Here is a 19598-nt window from a genome sequence, read left to right as displayed (position 1 = left end):
TCTGCTGAACGGGTTTGGTTTCAATAGGAGCCTATAGACCACTACATCCTCGTTCAATCCTGGCATGTCTTGATAAAACCAGGAAAATACATCTTTGTACTCACAGAAAAAAGGCGATCAAATTCTGTTTACTGTTCTCTGAAATAGAAGTCTCAATATTCACTTATTGTTTTTTTTCTTCATTTCCCAAATTTACTATCTCAACAGGTTCTTGATGGGATAGAATATGTTTCTTTTCTTGTTCTACCATCCTCAGTAAGTCAGGAGACGAGACATAATCTTTAGCATTTTCCTCGGCTTCGAATTCTCTTAAACAAACAGCCTTCTCGAAATTGATTTCAGGACTTGTAACGAGATTGTTCATACCATGGATATCTGAGCACCTGGAAGGTGAATGGGAAAGAAAACTATAGATGAGCATCAAAGTACTAAAATCAACATACACAATGTTATGGAATGATATGAAATACATGTAGGGAGATGATATGAAGAGAAGGGATAATTACGAAGCTAATGGAAATAAAAAAAAACCATGACAAAATGCCTCTTCATTGATGTTCATTGAAATGATAAAGAGCAAACATAAGCTCTTATAAAAGGAATCCCACTATTTAAGGACACACAAAATAATGGAGAATTAACATTGGGCATTACTCTGGAGAGGACTTAGAAACTACAAGGAGGTCCACAGCAGTCCAATTGTTCAAAACATATCCTGGAGGATAGTGGTGTATCATTGAAACATCCTCAATTGTATCACTCTCGTTGAGTTCAGCATCCATAGCTCTAGCTCTTAGATGCGTTCTATAAGAAAGACGTGATTCCGGACTTATAGTATCACAACTGTGGATTATGCGGTTTTAGCCTTAGTAAATGGTTAGGGTGATATGTACATGCAATGCATGAATGGATGAATGAATAACAGATGAATGTTAGTCATGAATAAATATACAAGAATTTGGTGTTGATTTCAAGATAGCCCCATATTTTAGGTTTCATTAATCAAAAGAGCCTATTACAAAACGTTTTTCCATCTTGGACTTAACAGTTACACAAATTCCCTAGCCACATCGCCTTGTTTCTTCACTCGTTCTAGGAACTCCGACATGCTTGATCTTTGTCTTAGAGAGAATTGGCAACTGAGAGCTTCGACTTCATCTGATAATTGCATAATTTGCACAGCCGCCTTGCGAATTTCATAAACTAAACTTCAGCCCATGTATCAGTCATCCCTGTCAACTTCATTAGCTTTTTTCTTGAAGGTCATCGGTTTAGACTCCTTCACATATATCTTGTTAAGTTGCACATTGTCAATGCGAAGCAGGGCAGCATACTCTTCTATGGTCGGAGTCATATCTTCCTGATTGAAATGTGAAACACTGATAGGCTAGGTCCCAGAATTGAACCATGGCTTGGATCAACTGCTCGTTCACATTGATTGCTATCAAGTGAGCTATATCCCCGTACTTTTTAGTGAAGATGGCTTTAGTATCTGAGTCTCATTGTTTCCAGATCCTAGCCAAATCTTTGAGATCGTTCTGACAAGAATTCGAAGTTACACGCTCGGGAAGATTGAAGATGTATCCTTCCTTTAAACCGTCACCTTTCGCTTTCTGAGTCTTCAAAGACCAGTCTCGGACTACGATATTTTTCTTGGTTATTTGCGTAATTGACTCCTCCATCAGAAACCCGTTTTTGGCAACCAATCTCTAATCAACACCTTCCTAATAAGATACATATGATGCATGATGAAAATAAAATGAAAATAAATAACATTGGTTAGTAATAGCAACAAATATGAACAGAGGAAAAACCACGATAAATCTAAAAAAATAAGTCATTTAATCATGCTTTTTTTTTCTTTTTTGAGAGACTAACCTACATTTTACCCAATCATGCTTTACGAAATAAACTTACCCTACATGCTCATCAGATAATCTACCCGATCCAATTTATTAAACAGACCCGATTCCCTTGCAAACAAGTGTAAATGTAAAAGAAATAAGAGGTGTTTCTTCCATGTACTTATTTGGTGACTATCCAACAGACGGAGGTTCAGAATGGCTCTAATCGGGTGGCTCGTACGGTTCACTATATGTGGTTTTGGTTTTAGAAAGGTACTCGAACTGTCCATACTATCACCTACTAAGGTTAGTACGGAGCCTCAGTTATCATCCGTCAAGGACTCGCGAGCTCAATTCGAGGGATTACATTTACTTATGCCTATGCGGAGGGACAAGTTAACTCACGAAAGCATAATTCATATGTAACCCGGAAGTATTTCACTAGCCTGTGCAGAGGGACAAGTTAACTCACGAAGGCGTAGCGTTTACTTCCACTTAAACGGATAGAGCCCAGGTAGAGAGCTCATGTTATGCCAGAATGCAAGTGCGCGGTGTGTGGGGAGAAACTCACAAACCCTTTTTTATTTAAAAACTAAAACAGTAAAATTTAGAGCTGAAAAGCAGAAAGATAAAACAAGTTAGAAAAAAATTAATTTAAAAACTGGATGCAGATGCATGAATTTTCAAAAACAGAGTTCAAGGATCACTATTAAATATTAATTTAAAAAAAGAATTTTAAAAATTTTGACAACACGCGTTTAACATCAAACTCGACTTTCAAAATTAATGTCCCCAGTAGAGTCGCCAGCTGTAGCGACCTAAAATTTTATTGCACGGGTGCTAGTTGAAGTAATTATTGAAAATTTGAAAACAGAGTTTTTATTTTATTTGAAAAGGGAGTCACCACCGATCTTTTTTCTAAGTGTGATCAGACACCTATTAAATTCTCTTTTTAGTAGAAAAATTATTTTTAAAATTTTCTAAAAAAAGAGTCAATTTTAAGTCCACTTCAAAATCTAGAAAAAATTAGGGTTCGGGAGTCAGTTACACACGAGGAAGGTATTAGCACCCTAGTGACGCCCAAAATTGGTATCTCGTTAAACGTGTGTTGTCTTAATTTTCAAAAATACGAGTTCAAATTAACATTTAATCGTAATCTGATTGCAACACGAGAATTTTAATAAATTACATAGTATTATATATTCATTTAAATATAATTTGATAATTTACAAAAAAATAAAAATTTTATTTTAAAACACGAGAATTTTTTGAAAACACGAAAATTTTTGAAACACGAAAATTTTGGTAAATTACATATTAACGTATTATATACATTTTAAAAATAAAACTTTGATAATTTACAAATAACCACAAAAATAAACATTTTATTTTAAAACTCGAGAATTTTTTAATTTTTCAATTTTTTAAAAAGGGCGTATCGTATTTAGCACAAACCCAGAATATTCACCCAACATAGCGATGAAATCAATGACTTAGTGTCAAATCGATTCGTTGCCTTATTTATTAAAATTAAAAGTAATAAAATTAGATACAAAATATAAATAAAAAATGCTAAAAAAATCAAGAATATTAAAGATGAAATGTCATAAAAATACATAAATTAAATTAAAAGTGGGTAAAAAAGGAAATTACCAAAAACTCAAAAATACGGGCTTGATGAACGAAATACACGATCGGGTTTTTTCTTTCTTTTTTCCTTTTTTCCTCTTTTCTTTTTTCTTTTTTTTCCCTTCCTTTTTTTTTTCTGGCTAGGCTGGCCTGTTTGCGCTGGGCCTGGGGGCCTGCTGCTACTGTTGGGCCACGCTGCTGGGTCGGGTAGCTGGGCCTAGACTGGACAGGCTTGCTGCTTGCTGAGGTTGGAAGTTGGACTGGCCTGCTGCTGTTGGGCCCGCAGGATTGGGCTGCCTGGCCTGTTTCTTTTTTTTTTCTTTCTTCTTCTCTTTTTTTTGGGGCTTGAGGCTGCTGGTGGGCTGTTACTGCTGCTGCTGTGGCCTGCTGACTGGTGCGGGTCAGATCCGGGTCAGACACAGGTCGGGCCAAGTATACCTGACTGTTTTAAATTTTTTTCTCTTTTTCTCTTTTTCTTTTTTCTTTTTTCTTTCCTTTCTTCTTCCTTATTCTTTTTTTCTTCTTTCGAAAACCCTAGCCACCGCGCCACACTGTCGCTGCTGCTTCCTCCATTGCCGATAGTGGCCGGACTCCTCCCTTCTCTCTTCTTTCCCCTTTCCCTTCTTTCTTTCTTCTCTTCTCTTTTTTTTCGAAAAGCTTTCTCTTTTTTTTCCGTCCCTTTTTTCTTCTTCTTTTCTTTCTCTCCTTTCTTTTTTTTCTTTCTTTCTCCTCTCTTTCTCTTCTATTTCAACAACCCCAAAGAGGAAGGCACCGCCGCCGTGCTCGTCCTCGACTCCTCTCCGCACTCGGTGACCGACGACTCGAAGGTAAATTTTTTTTTCTTCCCCAAAATTTGGTTTTTTTGGCTGCTGCTTCTTTGACTTCTTTTTTGGTTTTCTTGAATTTCTTGGTTGCTTCTTGATTGGCTTTTAGGTGGTGGTTTTGGTGGTTACGGTGGCGGTGGTTGCGACGGTGGCGAGGGCTCTTTTGCTGCTGTTGTTTTGATTTTGATTTTTTTGCTTCTGTTTTTTTTTTCTTGGTTGCTATTTGAAAATCTCTTCTCCCTCTCATTTTTCTTTTTAACCTTGCTCATTTTTTGTCTTCTTTTTCTTTGTCTTTAGGTGACAATGGAAGGAATCATGGCCTAGGCCATCTGCTAGAGTAGCTGGAGATGGGGGAGCACGCCCGACTATTGATTGGGGTGATTTGACAAGTCCAGAAGGACTAAACTGTAGAGGATGCAAAGTTTCTGGGGCAAAAGCACAATTTGAGCAAAAATACAGGGCCAAAATATAATTTCTAAAAATTTTAGGGGCCCGAATGTTATTTTAAATTTTTTATTTTTTCTGATTTATTATTATTATTAAAACATAAAAAAACAAAAAACAAAAACACTAATGGGCTAAATCCCAAATAAGTCCAAAATTAAATTATTTAAAACCCAATTATCCAACCCCCACAGGCCCAATCATTGGGCCTAAACATTAGGCCCATATGAGGCAAGCCTAAAAAATCGTAATTTTATAAAATAAAATAAAATAAAATAAAATAAAACACGAAATATGGACCGGACAAAATTCAGTGATTACACTTATCATTTTAATGTTTGGAAATGTGTTAATATTGTAGTAAACATGTAACTGTTTTCTATGTATTTGAATGATAAATAAATGAATAAAGTTAATTTCGCATTTTACTATCATATCTTTTTTGTTTCTCTCTTTCATGTTTTGCATACATAGCGAAATTGTGACAAGAAAATATTAGTTCATTGATTGTCTAAGTTCAAACTGATGATAAGTGGCATTGTAGGAACATTTTACATTATGGGAAAGACAATTTACTTTAATAGATAATCTAAACGAGTCTGTAATCCTGTAAAAGAATCAAAGTGAGCATTTGATTCAAATGCTTAGAAGGATTATTATGTTGTCTACAATTCCAATTAAGGGGATGACTAGTCTTGGCTATCGGAGCAGTTGACTCCATATGTAGAGATATAAATGTACTCACTGGAAAAATAATACATTGGACTGGACTCAAGTTGAATTAATTCTAAATCCATTTGTGAATTAATTCACTTGTGATGTTCATGGTTCGACTTACTTAAATCCTGAGTTAGTCACTGACCATACGCATGTAACTCATTTGCTTTGATATAAGTGGAGATTTATGCTCTAAAGATGATCGAGCCGATAGTCGTTATGTTGGGTCAATGACTTGTGTATGATATGACTTTATTAGCAACAATGGAATTCATAACTCGATTAAAGAGTTAATGATATCCTCTCATTGGCATTGTGTGGATTGATAAATATGGAATGTGGCTACAGGTTGCTTGTTCTTGAACGAGCAATTTATCACAGTCATTAGTTGATAGTGATCATATTAATCATTAAGAAGACACAATAGTGACAATGAGATAAAACAAGATTGTATTGAGTGAACAAATTTAACTCAAAGGAACCAATGATATCATATGAGAGTAACACACACATGGCGAGGTCATTGGACAAAACAGTTGGATGAATTGCTTTCGTAAAGAGTATACAATAAGGATTTTTCAATCATGGTACTTCTTGTGGACTAACTCTATGATTAAGTAAATTGAGAATTATTAGAATGATGCTCCTAGACATAATTGCAATTAACTCTAGTCGAATTGTATATATCTGATTGGTCCTTGAGCTAGCTGAATAAAAGCTCGATCGAACTGTGTTTGAATTAAAAGAAAATTCTATGAATTTGGAAATAACTTAATTGAGTTGATTTATTCTATGCAAAATTAATTTAGGTGATCATGTGAATTGTTCAATTAGAAAATTTGATTAAAGAATTTTCTTGAAAAATTAATTTGGAAAATCTCAATGATTTTTGAGAAAATTAATTTTGATAAAGTAAAATTAAACTAATCAAATTAATTAAAATAAATCTGAAAATTTTGGAAGTTAATTTTCAAGTCAAATGATTGGCCCAGTGGGTAAAGGTAATTGAACTTGAAAATTGGATCCGAGAATGAAACCCAAAAACGGGTTTGAGTTGAGCCATATTTATAAAATTGAGCCGAACCGGTCGGGCCATCATTGGCCCAAATTGAACCGACAACAATCGAACAGGCTAAGCCCATTCGGGCAAAATAGCAACGATTTGGGGTGTCAGGGGAGTCGTGCTGGCGATGGCACTGCCGGCCACGGCGATTGCGATGGCGGCGATCTGGCGGTCGTTCTTCAGTGGTAGAGTAATGGAAAAATTAGACTCCTAGTGAGACTCTACTGGGTAACTTGATTTAAAATTAATTTTTCCAAAGATAATATTGTTTTTAATGAATTTAATATTAAATTTAATTTAAAATTTATCTAGATAGTATTTTATTAATTTAATATTAATATGAGATATTAAATTACATTTAATATTTATCTAGATAATATTTTATTATATTAATTCTAATAATAATTGAATTCTCTCTAAACTAATGTTATATAAAAGAGCATGAATTATTATTCTTGTACAGTTAAGAAAAGTTGTAGAGAGAAAATTCTCTAAAAAATTTATTTTAGAAAATTTCTAGAGATACTCTTGTTATCTACATCTTGACCTTAAAAATTTAGAGAAATTACAAAATTTCTCCACTAGTAATTTTGTGAATTTTCTTTTTGATTTGAAACAAACCCACACTCGGCAAATGTGAACTTAAGGATAGCAGAGAATACTACTTTGTTGAAGCGTTCATCCTATACGAACAAAAAATGTAAGATTTTGATCAAGTGTTTATTACTTTAACAAGAAAAAAACTAACCTATTTTTTGTTGCGTTTTTCGAATTTGATTTTTCAAAATTTAATATCTAAAATATTATTTAGATATTCAAATTATATTTTATAAATAATTTATATTAATTTTAAAAGTATTTAAATTAATATTTGATATATTATTTTGTAAAAGAAATGATATATTTATAATATTAAGTAGTTTAAATGGATTGATGTTTTATTTTATAACATTTATAAATCCTTGTAAAATAATTTTAATAGTGTTAACAATTACATTTACATTTTTAAATATGAAAAGTAAAAGACTAAATTCATACTATAGTAAATGTCTTATTCATGTTATTTTTCATATGATACTTGCTTTAGTTATTTTCTCAAGTTAGCTTTGTTTCACTCTAAATTCATTTACTAAAAATATAAATGATATGCTTAGAGTAGTTAATTTAAAGTCAATATTTAAACACAAGATTAAAAATAAATTTATTAATTTTATTAGCATTTTTAGATGAGCAAGATGGATTTATTCATCCCTAATCTTATGCTCAATGGGGAAAAAGATACGATTATTATTATTATTATTAAGCAGTTTAATAAATTTAAATATTTTTATTTTATTTAAAATTATATTATCTTTATCAAACAATTTCCATTCCACCCATAATCAACATAAATATAATGAAATATCAATCACCAATATTGAAATAAGAATTTAAATATATATTATTCAATAATATTTGAAAAACTTAAAATCCCAGGCGAAACCGAAAATTTCAGCATTGAACGGCAGTACAGGACTTGGTTTGAAATTTGAAAAACAAGGGACGCTGACCAAATCTCTGTACATGGGATGGGATGATGCAAGACCTATGAGCAGATGAGAAGCTTTAAAGGCTATATGTACGGGATACTTACTTTTTCGGGTTTTTTTCTTTTAAGTAACCTAAATTTTTTAATTAATTATTGAGATGATCAAACTTAAAAGTTATATATGTAAATAATTTTTATAGTATTTATAGGTATCACTTGACGTACCGACAACATCAATTAATGATTGCATTTAAATTTTTTTAATGGTGCTGTTGAGCAAATTATCGGGATCTAATGAATCAATTATTATTTTTAAATTGGCTAAAAAGAAAATAAAATGTTTTCAACTTTCAATTTATTTGTATATTAAATTTGTTCTCCTTTAAAATTAAATTTAAATAATGCTTAAAATAAAAATAATAAAATAATTTTTTTCTGATAAACTTTCAAATGAATTTTATATAAATTTTTTTATTTAAATTACTAATTTTTTTTCTCAAAGTTATCTAAATTTGAAAAGGTTTATCTTGCGGAAATCAGGGCTGAAGTTACCTCCTCAACGGTTTGTCTATTTGTTTATGTAGTGAACCATGATTGAACATACTCTTCAACAGGCTTCCACAATGTTTACGTCCAAAACTCCCCATTTTTTCAAAGTAATTCTTCAGGAAACTTTGAGAGATGGGATACTCGTAAGTATTTCTTTCTTCTTTTCTCCATTCATATTTCTACTCTGTGATCAGTTCCACTCTTGAATTTCATTGACCATGACTGTATATGGTTATTACCAGGGGATTCCTAGAAAGTTTGTGAGAAAATACGGAAACCAACTGTCAAGCCCTGTTAAGCTTGAGGTGCCTAGTGGTGCAATATGGCAGGTGGAACTGGCAAAGACTGATGAAAGGGTGAGGTTGCAAAACGGCTGGCGAGAATTTGCAGAGCATTACTCGCTTGAACTTGGGTCTTTTGTGGTCTTCAGATATGAAGGGAATGATCATTTCCATGTCCTAATTTTTGATAAAAGCGCTTCGGAGACCGAGTATCCCCACACTAGCACTGAAGGTAACGATGGTGATGATCATGTGTCCATTGAGCTTTGTGATGATGTTTCAGCCAGTAAGAAAAACAAAGAGAAACCAGATTTGCCATGTTCACTCCCTCAAAAGAAAATGAGTACTGATTCAAAGTTAAAGAATTCATCTTCACACATTTGCCTTGATGAACCCTGCTCTATAAAGAATAAGCTTCGGAATCTCAAGAAAGATGAAAACTCAAGTAGTTCAACAGGACAAGTAGATGGTATGCGTTCTTTATTTCAATCTTAGCAGTGTTATCTTTGAGATGTTCGTTTCAGTTTTTTTCTTTCTCCTCTTTTTGATTTTGCTTTTTACTATGAGTTCCGAGTTCATCAGGAGTAGAATCTGTTATATAGGTTATATGACATTGTTTGTTCTTATCATTTCATTTTTTGAACAGCTCAAAGGAGCATAGGCAGTACAGATGGAACCAGGAGCTTGGTAAGAGATACTAATTCTAGTTCTCAAGAAAGATGTCCCTCCGGCTCTAGAGAACTTAAAGACTCAAAGTTCCAAAAACGAAAGAAGCGTGTGGATTCCCAATATTCAACAAAAGATCTTAGGGGTGATAACCTTTTTTCCCTGTATGTTTTCGAGTTAGAGTAAGCAATTGTGTTGTGTGTCCCCAAAGATACTGTCTTAAAAAGTTTCTATCTTAACAGATGAATTCATATGTTCAGCAAAACATGATAATGGAGGGGTATCAGGTGCTTGTGGATGTCTGAAACCTAACCTTTTAGGCAGGATGCAACCATTGGCTCCAACTGAGAAACAAAGAGCTGCTGATATTGTAAGTTGGTCTTCCTCAAGATTAGGTAAGTACAGAAAAATATACTAGTTCCCTTGGATATCAATTAATTTTTTATAAGAGTGCGCCATAGATCAATCCATACACTAGCAATGGAGCGGATGACGATATGTTTGTCGAACTAATTGATGATGTTTCAGTGAGTAGGAAAAGTAAAGAGAAATCACATTTACCATGTCCTCTGCCTCAGAAGAAAATGAGAATCGATGCTTCTAATCAACATGAACAAAATTCAAAGTTAGAGGTTTTATCTTCTGGCACTAGCCCTGATGGTACGCCTTTCTTATTTCAATTTTGGGAGTGGGTTGCTTTTGAGGTCCTCAAATTGAGATGCTCATGTCATTTGTTCTTTTCGTGATTACAGCTCAAAGAAGTGTGAAAACTAAGGCTTTCAGTTGTGTGCAACGGCTGGCAGCCATTGAAAAGGCGCACGCTGTTCAGATAGCTAGTGCTTTTGAAAGTACTGAAAACCCAGTTTTTATGATAGTCATGCAACCATCATACGTTCGTGGCAGAATGGTAACTTTTAAAACTAGAACCTGGCTATTCTCTAAACCATCATTTTGCTAACACCAAGTAGCTTAAAATAAAAAACTTAGTCAGTCTAATCTCTGGTTTATATTCTCTTCTTGGATTCCAGTTTATACCATCGGACTTTGCTAGAAAATTTTTGACAGTGCACAAGTCTAATCTGACCTTGTGCAATTCCACTGGGAAAACTTGGCATGCCAAGTTATACTATCCAGCAAATAAAAAACCAAACGCACACCTCTACGGTGGGTGGCGTGAATTTGTGGAAGATAATCATCTTAATGTTGGTGACATTTGTGTCTTCGAGCTAATTAAGTACCCTGAAATCTTAATGAAAGTGCAAATCTATCCGGGTGTCAAAAATGCAAGCAAGGCCTGCGGGCAACAATGTGAGTAGAACTTATTATAGTTCATTGATTCAATGATCAATTTATATGACCATCTATGGAGATGCATTATTGCTTCTTATCATTTGTAACAGCTCTCGGGAGCATAGTTAGTCGAGTTAAAAACAGGATCTTGGTCAGTGATGCTGAACCCAATTGTCAACAAAGTCCATCCAGCTCCAGAGAATCTAAAGACCTAACAGACTCGCACATCAAAACCTTGGATGACTCTCCACTAGACCAGAAAACAGAGAAGAAATAGACACGCTCGAGTGTTCAGCATTGTAAGATGACGAGAACCAGCCTAAGTGGAAGCATTCAGGCTAAGGGGATTAAGCACGAGAAAGGAAAGAGCTTGAATTTCCAATATTCAACAGAAGAACTTGGAGGTGATCTTTTTGTTTGAAAAGTTTTTTTGAGTTTGATAAATGTAATGCTATGCTTCCAAAGCTATTGTGTTGACCATTTTAATCTTAACAGGTGGACTCAAAAATTCTGCAAAAGGTGATAGTGGAAGGAAGTCAGGTGCTCGGAGATGTCTGAAACCTGATCCTGTATACCAGAAACGAAGAGCTTGTACAGGAGGTGGTGCTTTTAGAACTTCAAACCCCTCTTTCAGTGTTGTGATACACCCATCACATGTTGGTTCTTGTAGTACTGTGGTGAGCTTTCTGTTGAATCATCTCTTCATTCCATTTATGTAATCCCATATGAAGTGAGAGGGTCAAGTTGCAGACTTGATGGGTTTATATTGCAGCTGTACTGTATGAAAACTGAAACTATCTTCATTATTGGCAGCATATACCGGAGGAATTTGGCAAGAGATATTTGAAGAAAAGCGGAGAAATGATGCTGAGAGTTGCAGATGGGAGGAGTTGGAATGTTGAGTACGAAAGAAGAGGAAGGAGTAAAGGTAGAAAAGCAGTCTTTGGGGGTAAGAGTTGGGGACAATTTGCGATGGACAATGAATTGGAGGTGGGAGACGTTTGTGTGTTTGAGCTGATGAATGAAAATGGAAACTTGTTGGAAGTTGTCATTCATCGCAAGCTTTTACTCGTCGAAATTAATTAAGTTGTCAAATATTTCAATCCAAATTGAAACTGTTTGATGATTTTGAGTATTTACTTCAATGGAACTTTGTATTATTCAAGGATGGAGAATACATCCCTGTTCATTCAAATATCATACTACAAAAATCATTTTATTTAATTATGATATATACTTTTTATTTTTTATTTTATTAAAACTATTTTATAATTTTTTACGATTATAGTGATATTCATATTAAATATTTTTATATTATTTGTAGTACATCAAGTTAGAGTTTGCGTACAACGTACTTTTAGTCAATTACGAGCTTCAATTCGGAAACGGAATCCGAGTTGGGGATATCCGATAAGATGGAGAGAAAGTTGGGAGGTGTTTGGAAATTATACATGTATTTTTATGATCTAATTCAGTTGTGCTCTGCTTGATAAGAACTGTTTGAACTTGTATGATAATGGTAAGTGACATTTTCATTTATGTATGTAAAATCTTTGAAGTAAAAGAATTATTAGTGATTTGTTTTTGTGTGTGTAAAGAATTTTGGTGAAAATTTGAGTTAGTGAATAGGAAGTCTGCTAAAACAATGATTTGTTGCCTTGAAATTAGTTTGGCGCAACGGCAGAGTGGTGATCTGTATACATAAGAGTATTAATTTTGTGTGTTAGTGATTGGTATGATCGGGTTAGAAGAAAGTGAGTTAGTGAAACATAGAGTGGTTAAGTTCTGGGTTTGAATTAAGATTTTGGAATGTATGATAATTAAATTGATTTGGTTTAGTGGTTAAGTGCTTTGGTTATATGTGTGAGTTTTTGGGTTAGAATCTTGTTTCTAAAAATTTTGTTATTTTGCTAAAATCATTACCTTTAAACGTTTGGTTTATGAGTTAAATTCAACCAATTAATATTAAGAATGAGTCTATTAGATCAATGGTTAAGTTTTTGTATGCTTTTTGGCATTGTGTTTGAATCCCGACAAAGGTAATAGGGAATGTTTTATTTTTTTGAATTACTTGGCATGGTAGTTATTTTTGGTTGAGTAATTAAACTTCCAAAAACCTCCCGGGCATTTAGTTTTCCCATTTCTGTTTCCTTCGTTCCCCGCGTTTTCTTAATTTTTCTTCGTTATGATTTCTTCTCTTTGAACGTTCTTTCTTTTTGCTATGTTATGTTACACTGATCCTGTACGGGGTCTGACTTTTCCTTCTAGTTTAATTCGTTGGCCGATAAGTTCAATTTAAAGTTTTGGTGTCCAAAGTTCTTCGACGTAACTTCGATTTTCGAATGTTAGTTTTTAGTGATTTGACTGCGAGTTAATCGTTTGTTGGACAATTGCTTGTCGTTTAGGGACGGGAACTCATCTTTGTTGCTTCTTCTTCGAATCCGTATCAAGTGGGTATCAGAAACCCCTTATTCTTCGAATTTTAAATGGGACTGTTGACGCCCCACGGCCGTGTGGCAAGCCGTGTAACTTACTGTTCACAAAAATTGGAGGAACATGGGCTTGGCACATGGGCGTGTACCCTGATTGTATGTGGTTATGAATTGTGCAGGGTTCACACGGGCTAGTGACATGGGCGTGTGTCCAGGCCGTGTAACTCACTGTTTGCGAATTAGGACCGCACGAGCAAATGACACAGGCGTGTGTCAAGCCGTGTGGGACACATGGACAAGCACACGGGTGTGTGCCTAACCGTTTGGAGTCACACGGGCTAGTTCTCTAGGCCGTGAGAAACCACACAGGCGTGTGAAGCAATATTTGGAACTTGTCCCTCGGGCCACAAGCGTCGCTCGAAACGAACGCATGCCTGCTGTAGGGTCCGTACGATCTGAATTAGACTATATAACTTGACATCCGATGATCTGATGATGAACAACTTAAGAACTGTCAGAACGTAATGTGTTATAGTATAATGTATACAAATTATCCAAGTATGATCTGTATTCTGTTAAGTTTGCTGGTTCGCCTCTGTGTTACTATGTTGATGAATAATATGCGATATTTAAATATGTTAGATTGATTGTTATTGATTCTGATTTAGAACCGTTCATGTGACTTCATGGCAAATCCGATATGATCTGTTGAGGTTTGATCAATCTGTCTTACAAAACATGGACTCTCATGTCTACTGATTCTATTATTGAATGATAGCATGAGTTACACGCTCATCACTCCGATTTTGTATATGCATGCCATGACACATTGCATGAGATTTGGGTTGATGTGAAAAGAGGAAGATTTTGGTAGTTTAATGATCTACATTATATGGTGGTTTATCCACAATTCTGCTGTGGCAGTTTGACTGTAATTTAGTGGTTTGACCATATATATTTGATCGGGCAGTTTTAAATGCAAATATTCTGGTGGCATTGTCCACAGTTATCTACTGGTGTGACCTAGCTGGACGAGTTCTGCGGGAACTCTATTTGGTGTGTAGCGGAGTGGGGTAGGATGTTTTCTGATAAATCTGCATTCTGATTTGTTTGAAAAATACTGTATCTGCATAAACATACATGCTCTGTTCTACTCTTTTATGTTCAGTTCTACTCTGTTATGTTCTGCTCTGTCTTGTGCTGGTTGATTTGTATTGTTCTGTTTTATTGGCACTATGGAAATCTCTGGGATACCTGTTCTGTTTTGTTCTGTTTTTATACTCATTATATTCTTTGTGTTACACTGATTTATGTATTACGTTTTGTTAATTGTAATTGATATTGGTCTTAACTTCTAGGCTGGGTTTGGGGTGTTACATTTGGTATATCTTTTTGAGTTTAACTATGTTTTTAAATATTTTTCATATATATATATATATATATTTATAGTCTAATTTTAGTTTCTTAATAAATTATATATTATACATTTAAATATTTTCAAATATGTACTTATAATCTAAATTTTAATTTTTAATAAATTATATTGTATATACATGCAAATATATCTCAATTACATTCATGTAAACATATTTAAAATTTTATTAATTAGGTTTAATAAGTTAATTTAATTAATTTTAAATGTAATTATAGAAAAATTAAAATAGTTAAGACAAAAAAAAAATTCAAAGTTTATTTAAAATATCAAAAATTTGTACCAATTAATATGGGTCGGTGTGCATCTGTTCAAGATGGTATTGGTCGAAATAGACTGAAACACATCAAAATGGTCAAAATATACCAAAATTTGGATTGGAATAGAACTTAAATTATCTAGTACCAATTTATAACCCGAATAAAACATACCGATAAATACTACCATGATCGAAATTCAATAGATAATACTATAAAAAAAAAACACTTTTGTTAGATTGGAGTATGTGCTATTTTCAGAATAAAAAACTACACATGTTGCTGCATGAAAAGCTAAATAGACAAAATAAAATAAAATGACAAATATAGAGTTGGAAGGCATCCAATATTGATGGGGATTATAAATTTCTTTAACCATCTTCAAAGAAATAGAGTGAAAGTTATTTTTTTTCCCTACCTTATTTCTACGGAGCATTAAATTGGCTTCATGAGCCTTTTTTTTTTTTTTACACATTTTACATAATCTAATTTAATGGAATTTTTTTTAACAGAATTATCAATTAGACTTCTATAATTAAATTTCAAATGCGTGAAGAATATAGAGATCAAGAACACAATTAAACCTTTTCTCAGGTTCCTTTCTTTTCTTTTTCTGGTGAATTACAATAAAAGAGAAAAGCCTGAACAACAAATGCGTCTAGCGCAACTTGAACCCAAGCTACAATTAAGGCGACAAACACCCTTAATCATCAAACCATCACATGAGGTTCAACACGTGTCATGATTTTAATATCAAACTTCTACCGTTCTTTCATATATTCTAAAATTATATAATGTTATAGATATTAATTTAGAAAGAATTAGGATATTAAAATGCAAATAAATGAGTGATAATTAAATCAAATTAATAAAAATCACATATATACTAGGCTTATGATGGGGAAAAAATATAAACCAAATGTATTTATTTTACAGAAAACCTTCTTCACATTTAGATATCAATAATTTAAAAATTGGCAACCTTAATATAGGTAAATTACATTAGAGGTTATGTAACTATTGTTTTTTTTTTTGTCACTCAACTATTAATTTTTTTTTAAATTAGTCACCCAACTAATCAAGATTATTATTTTTGTCCATTTCCTTTAAGTGCCGTCAAGTATCTAACGGACGGTGACATAGCGATTAAAATTGATGTCATAACAAATTTAGTCCTCAACTTTTACATATTATATCAATTTAGTAATTATTTTTAAAAATTTAACCCTAAAATTTACAAATGGTCTCAATTTGATCCTATTCTAAAAATTCAAAGAAATATATAGAAATACATAAGTATATTGATAAATATATATATGATAAATTTTAAAAATGTAAAAATAAAAATTTTATATTTATTATGAATATCTTATTAAGTGGATGTCCATCAAGATCAATATAAGTTTTGATGTACTTTAAATTCTAATAGTCATTAGAAGTATATCTCTACTTCATTTATATCATGCTTATTATAATTGAAGACTAATCATAACAATATGAATAGATCGATTTTGATTTGAAATCCACGCATGTTTGCGATGGTGATTATGAAATAAATTTTTTTTTTGGGACATTTATAAGTTCGTCCTAGTAAATCTATTGCATTCCTAGAAGTGAACGCAAAAGAAAATATAAACCAATATTATTCCAATATTTGGTAGTACAAAATTAGTCGAAAGCTCCAAAAAAGTTAATATATTAATATCTTGTGATGGTTAATTCATTGGTTTAAAAATATATTCATAATGGATCTCATATTGAGATTGTGAATGAAGAAAATATTATATTTCATATGAATCACTATTGCTATAAATATCTATTTTGAAAGGATAAAAAAAAGGGGAGGATTGGGTTATTGATTTATTAAATTGAATTGATTGTGGCTATTTTTGTGATATTCTTTTGTCATCATCCCATTAAGAGGTTGAAAGCGAAATACTTGACTGTGAAAGATCTACTTATGAGCAATAGAATATAGTAATTCTATCTAAAACTTGTTATGGTTGTATGCACTTGAAGTTGCAAGTTTTTTTTTAAACTGTGAGTATAACTTTGCAGTATTCAGAATAAGTTCTCAATTAAAATTACGTGAAAAATATTACTGATGAGAACTTGCAAGAGAGAACTTATGTATGAAAAGTCATTTGGTTATGTATCTGTTGTACATCCGGAAAATAAGATCCACTCTCAAAGTTTGCTATTAATAGATTTTTTGTGGATTCAAAGTCTACCACTGAAGTTTAATTTGCTTACTTCTTGATAAAATCGTCAAAACTCAACGCAGAATTTTTTTTTGGCATATTCCCTAAAGCGAATATTGCATATAATTGTTTGGAATTTATATTTATTTTGTTGACTTAGTGACATTATAAAATTCATATTAATTTAGACATTTCCAATAGTAAATGTCAAAATAGTACTTTTATATGTGGATGCAAAGTAAAATGAATGACAGTAAAATTATCAATTTGTCATCATTTATATTGACATTATTAGTACAATTGAAATGCATGTTAAAGTAAACCAGAAGTTTGCTTATACAAATGCATTTACTACTTGGCGTGACTAGTTAAAACATCCTGGATCATATATAATGTGAAAATTAATTGAAAATTCATATGGACATTCATTAAAGAACCAGAAGATTCTTTAAGTTAAAGAATTTCCATTTGTTGCTTGTTTTCAATGAAAATTGATTGTTAGAAACTCATTAGCTAAAGTTGAGATTTAATGTCTTGCATTTCTGAAATGAATATGGGCTCATTCATCCACCATGTGGATGGTTTTGATATTATATGATTTTGGTAGATGCATCTACAAAATAATCACATATGTGTTATCAACTTGCAACTTGTCGTTTCAAAGATTGCTTATTTAAATAATTAATTTCAAATCATATAATTAAGACAATTCATCTTGCTAATACTAATGAGTTTATATCTTAGTTGTTTATTGATTGAGTTTGAAAAACTTTTGTGAAATTTTGTTATTTATGCGCATAATGGTTTAGAGAAATTATTGATTGAACACATCTGATTAATATCTAAATCATTACTTATGAGAACTAAACTTCCTATTTCGAAATGAGATTATGTTGATTTACGTGTTGTATTCATCAAACCAATATGTTATAAGTACCCTCATTACAATTGGTTTTTAGTCAAGAGTTAAATATTTCTCATCTTTGAATTTTTGTTTGTGCGTTTATGTTCCTTAAAAGCGGTTGGGAATATATATTAATTATTAGTCTCCTTGTATTATTAGATGTTTTGAATGTTTAGGAGATTAAATAATGACATAATTTTTATTACTATTTTGATTCGATAGTTTTCTTGACATTAGGGGGAAAGAAATAATAACTTGTAATGAGTTAGCGGGGAGAGTAATTTGAACCAGAAGTTCAACAAGGATAAATCATTACAAGTTCCAAATATGAAAATTCTCATAAAAGAAAATAATAAATCTAAATGGTCATATAGTGAATGTGGGTTTTCCAGAAGAGACACAAGACATAACTAATAAGTAAAACTCCAAAAGAGATTCAGATACCTGAAACTGAAGATTAAAATAGTGAAAATAAGAGATCTCGATAAGTTATGTCAATTTGAGAAAATGTCGAACTAATAATAAAAGTGGTCGACAATGGTTTTGCATGCAATATTATTGTTGAAATAATAAAATAAAAGGAGAATTTTGAATAAATCTATTGAGAAATATAGATATGAAAAATATTTTTCAAAATAGAAAGACTCAACTCAAGTATAATTAAATTGTGGAGTTTTTGGACTAGTAGTCCAAATATCTAAAGGTATAAAGTCAATGACGTTGCAAATGAAGTAGTTTTGCAAAAACAGAATAAAAATATGAAATTTTTGTTAAGTCCTAACATTGATTATGAAAATATATAATACTTTTTGTGGTGGATGCAATAACCTTTAAATATATTATTAAACCGATAGTTCATAAAAGATTTAACTTATGTCTAATGGTTGTTGTTACAACCTTTTATGAATCAATATATAGTGTAAAGTTTATATTAAAATCCTTGAAGGATTTAGAATGCTATAAGCATATTGAAATTATCGGAAATTGTTCATTTGTATGAATTGAAATAATTTGAACATATGTGGTGAATAGTAGTTGAAGGAGGATTATAAAATGATCTAAAATACCTATTTGTGTTTTTTTAGAAAAATCATGATTGAAGTTTGCTATAATTATTGTTGATACTCCTGAAGAGATCAAAATATATTTCCCCCAAATTTTCCCTCACTCATGACTTTCAAAAGAATGGTGATATAAATGCTCATTTGAAAAGCTAGTATTCAAGATTGAATATGTAGAATATGAGCTTTTATGTGATGTTTTTATGAGGGGGAGTAAATACGTGTTGTACTCTTTTTTCCTTAACCAAGGTTTTGTCCCATAGCTTGTAATGGAAGATTATGTACTCTTTTTCCTTCATTAGGTTTTTATCCCACAGGGTTTTTCTAATAAGGTTTTAACGAGGCACATTATTTGCCAATGGACATCGAAGGGGGAGTGTTATGAATATATTATTAAGTGGATGTCTATCAAGATCAAGATAAGTTTTGATGTACTTTAAATTCTAATAGCTGTAAGGCCCAAACCAACTAAAACC

At 32.4% G+C, this 19598-nt stretch overlaps 1 protein-coding gene and 2 long non-coding RNA genes across 4 annotated transcripts in view; 2 read left to right on the top strand and 1 right to left on the bottom strand.

Moving 5' to 3' along the window:
- Positions 1-949: 949 nt before the first annotated feature.
- On the bottom strand, positions 950-3974 carry LOC128035374 (uncharacterized). The gene is made up of 2 exons (XR_008191789.1): positions 3498-3974; positions 950-1724 (listed from the first exon to the last, which is right to left on the bottom strand). It is a non-coding gene; the product is annotated as an uncharacterized LOC128035374 (long non-coding RNA).
- A 177-nt stretch (positions 3975-4151) lies between these two features.
- On the top strand, positions 4152-5157 carry LOC128035373 (uncharacterized). The gene is made up of 2 exons (XR_008191788.1): positions 4152-4300; positions 4407-5157. It is a non-coding gene; the product is annotated as an uncharacterized LOC128035373 (long non-coding RNA).
- A 3427-nt stretch (positions 5158-8584) lies between these two features.
- The window catches only part of LOC105763320 (B3 domain-containing transcription factor VRN1), a 50509-nt gene continuing 39495 nt past the window's right edge, over positions 8585-19598 (top strand). The window contains exons 1-10 of one of the 2 annotated variants that reach the window (XR_008191650.1): positions 8585-8741; positions 8841-9348; positions 9526-9690; positions 9788-9940; positions 10074-10205; positions 10298-10452; positions 10574-10853; positions 10946-11239; positions 11331-11512; positions 11649-12120. Coding sequence is in view for 1 of the 2 variants with exons in the window: in XM_052624672.1 (XP_052480632.1) it covers positions 8640-8741; positions 8841-9348; positions 9526-9690; positions 9788-9940 (928 nt within the window). In the remaining variant the exon portion in view is untranslated. Of the gene's footprint in view, positions 8742-8840; positions 9349-9525; positions 9691-9787; positions 9941-10073; positions 10206-10297; positions 10453-10573; positions 10854-10945; positions 11240-11330; positions 11513-11648; positions 12121-19598 lie in introns of those variants that run through there. The other variant, XM_052624672.1, reaches the window with a different exon arrangement.

The sequence above is a fragment of the Gossypium raimondii genome, chromosome 12 (assembly GCF_025698545.1).
Source record: "Gossypium raimondii isolate GPD5lz chromosome 12, ASM2569854v1, whole genome shotgun sequence".
In the NCBI taxonomy this organism is placed as follows: Eukaryota; Viridiplantae; Streptophyta; class Magnoliopsida; order Malvales; family Malvaceae; genus Gossypium; species Gossypium raimondii.
Note: the sequence above shows the minus strand (reverse complement) of the source record. Positions and strands in the feature narration are given on the sequence as shown.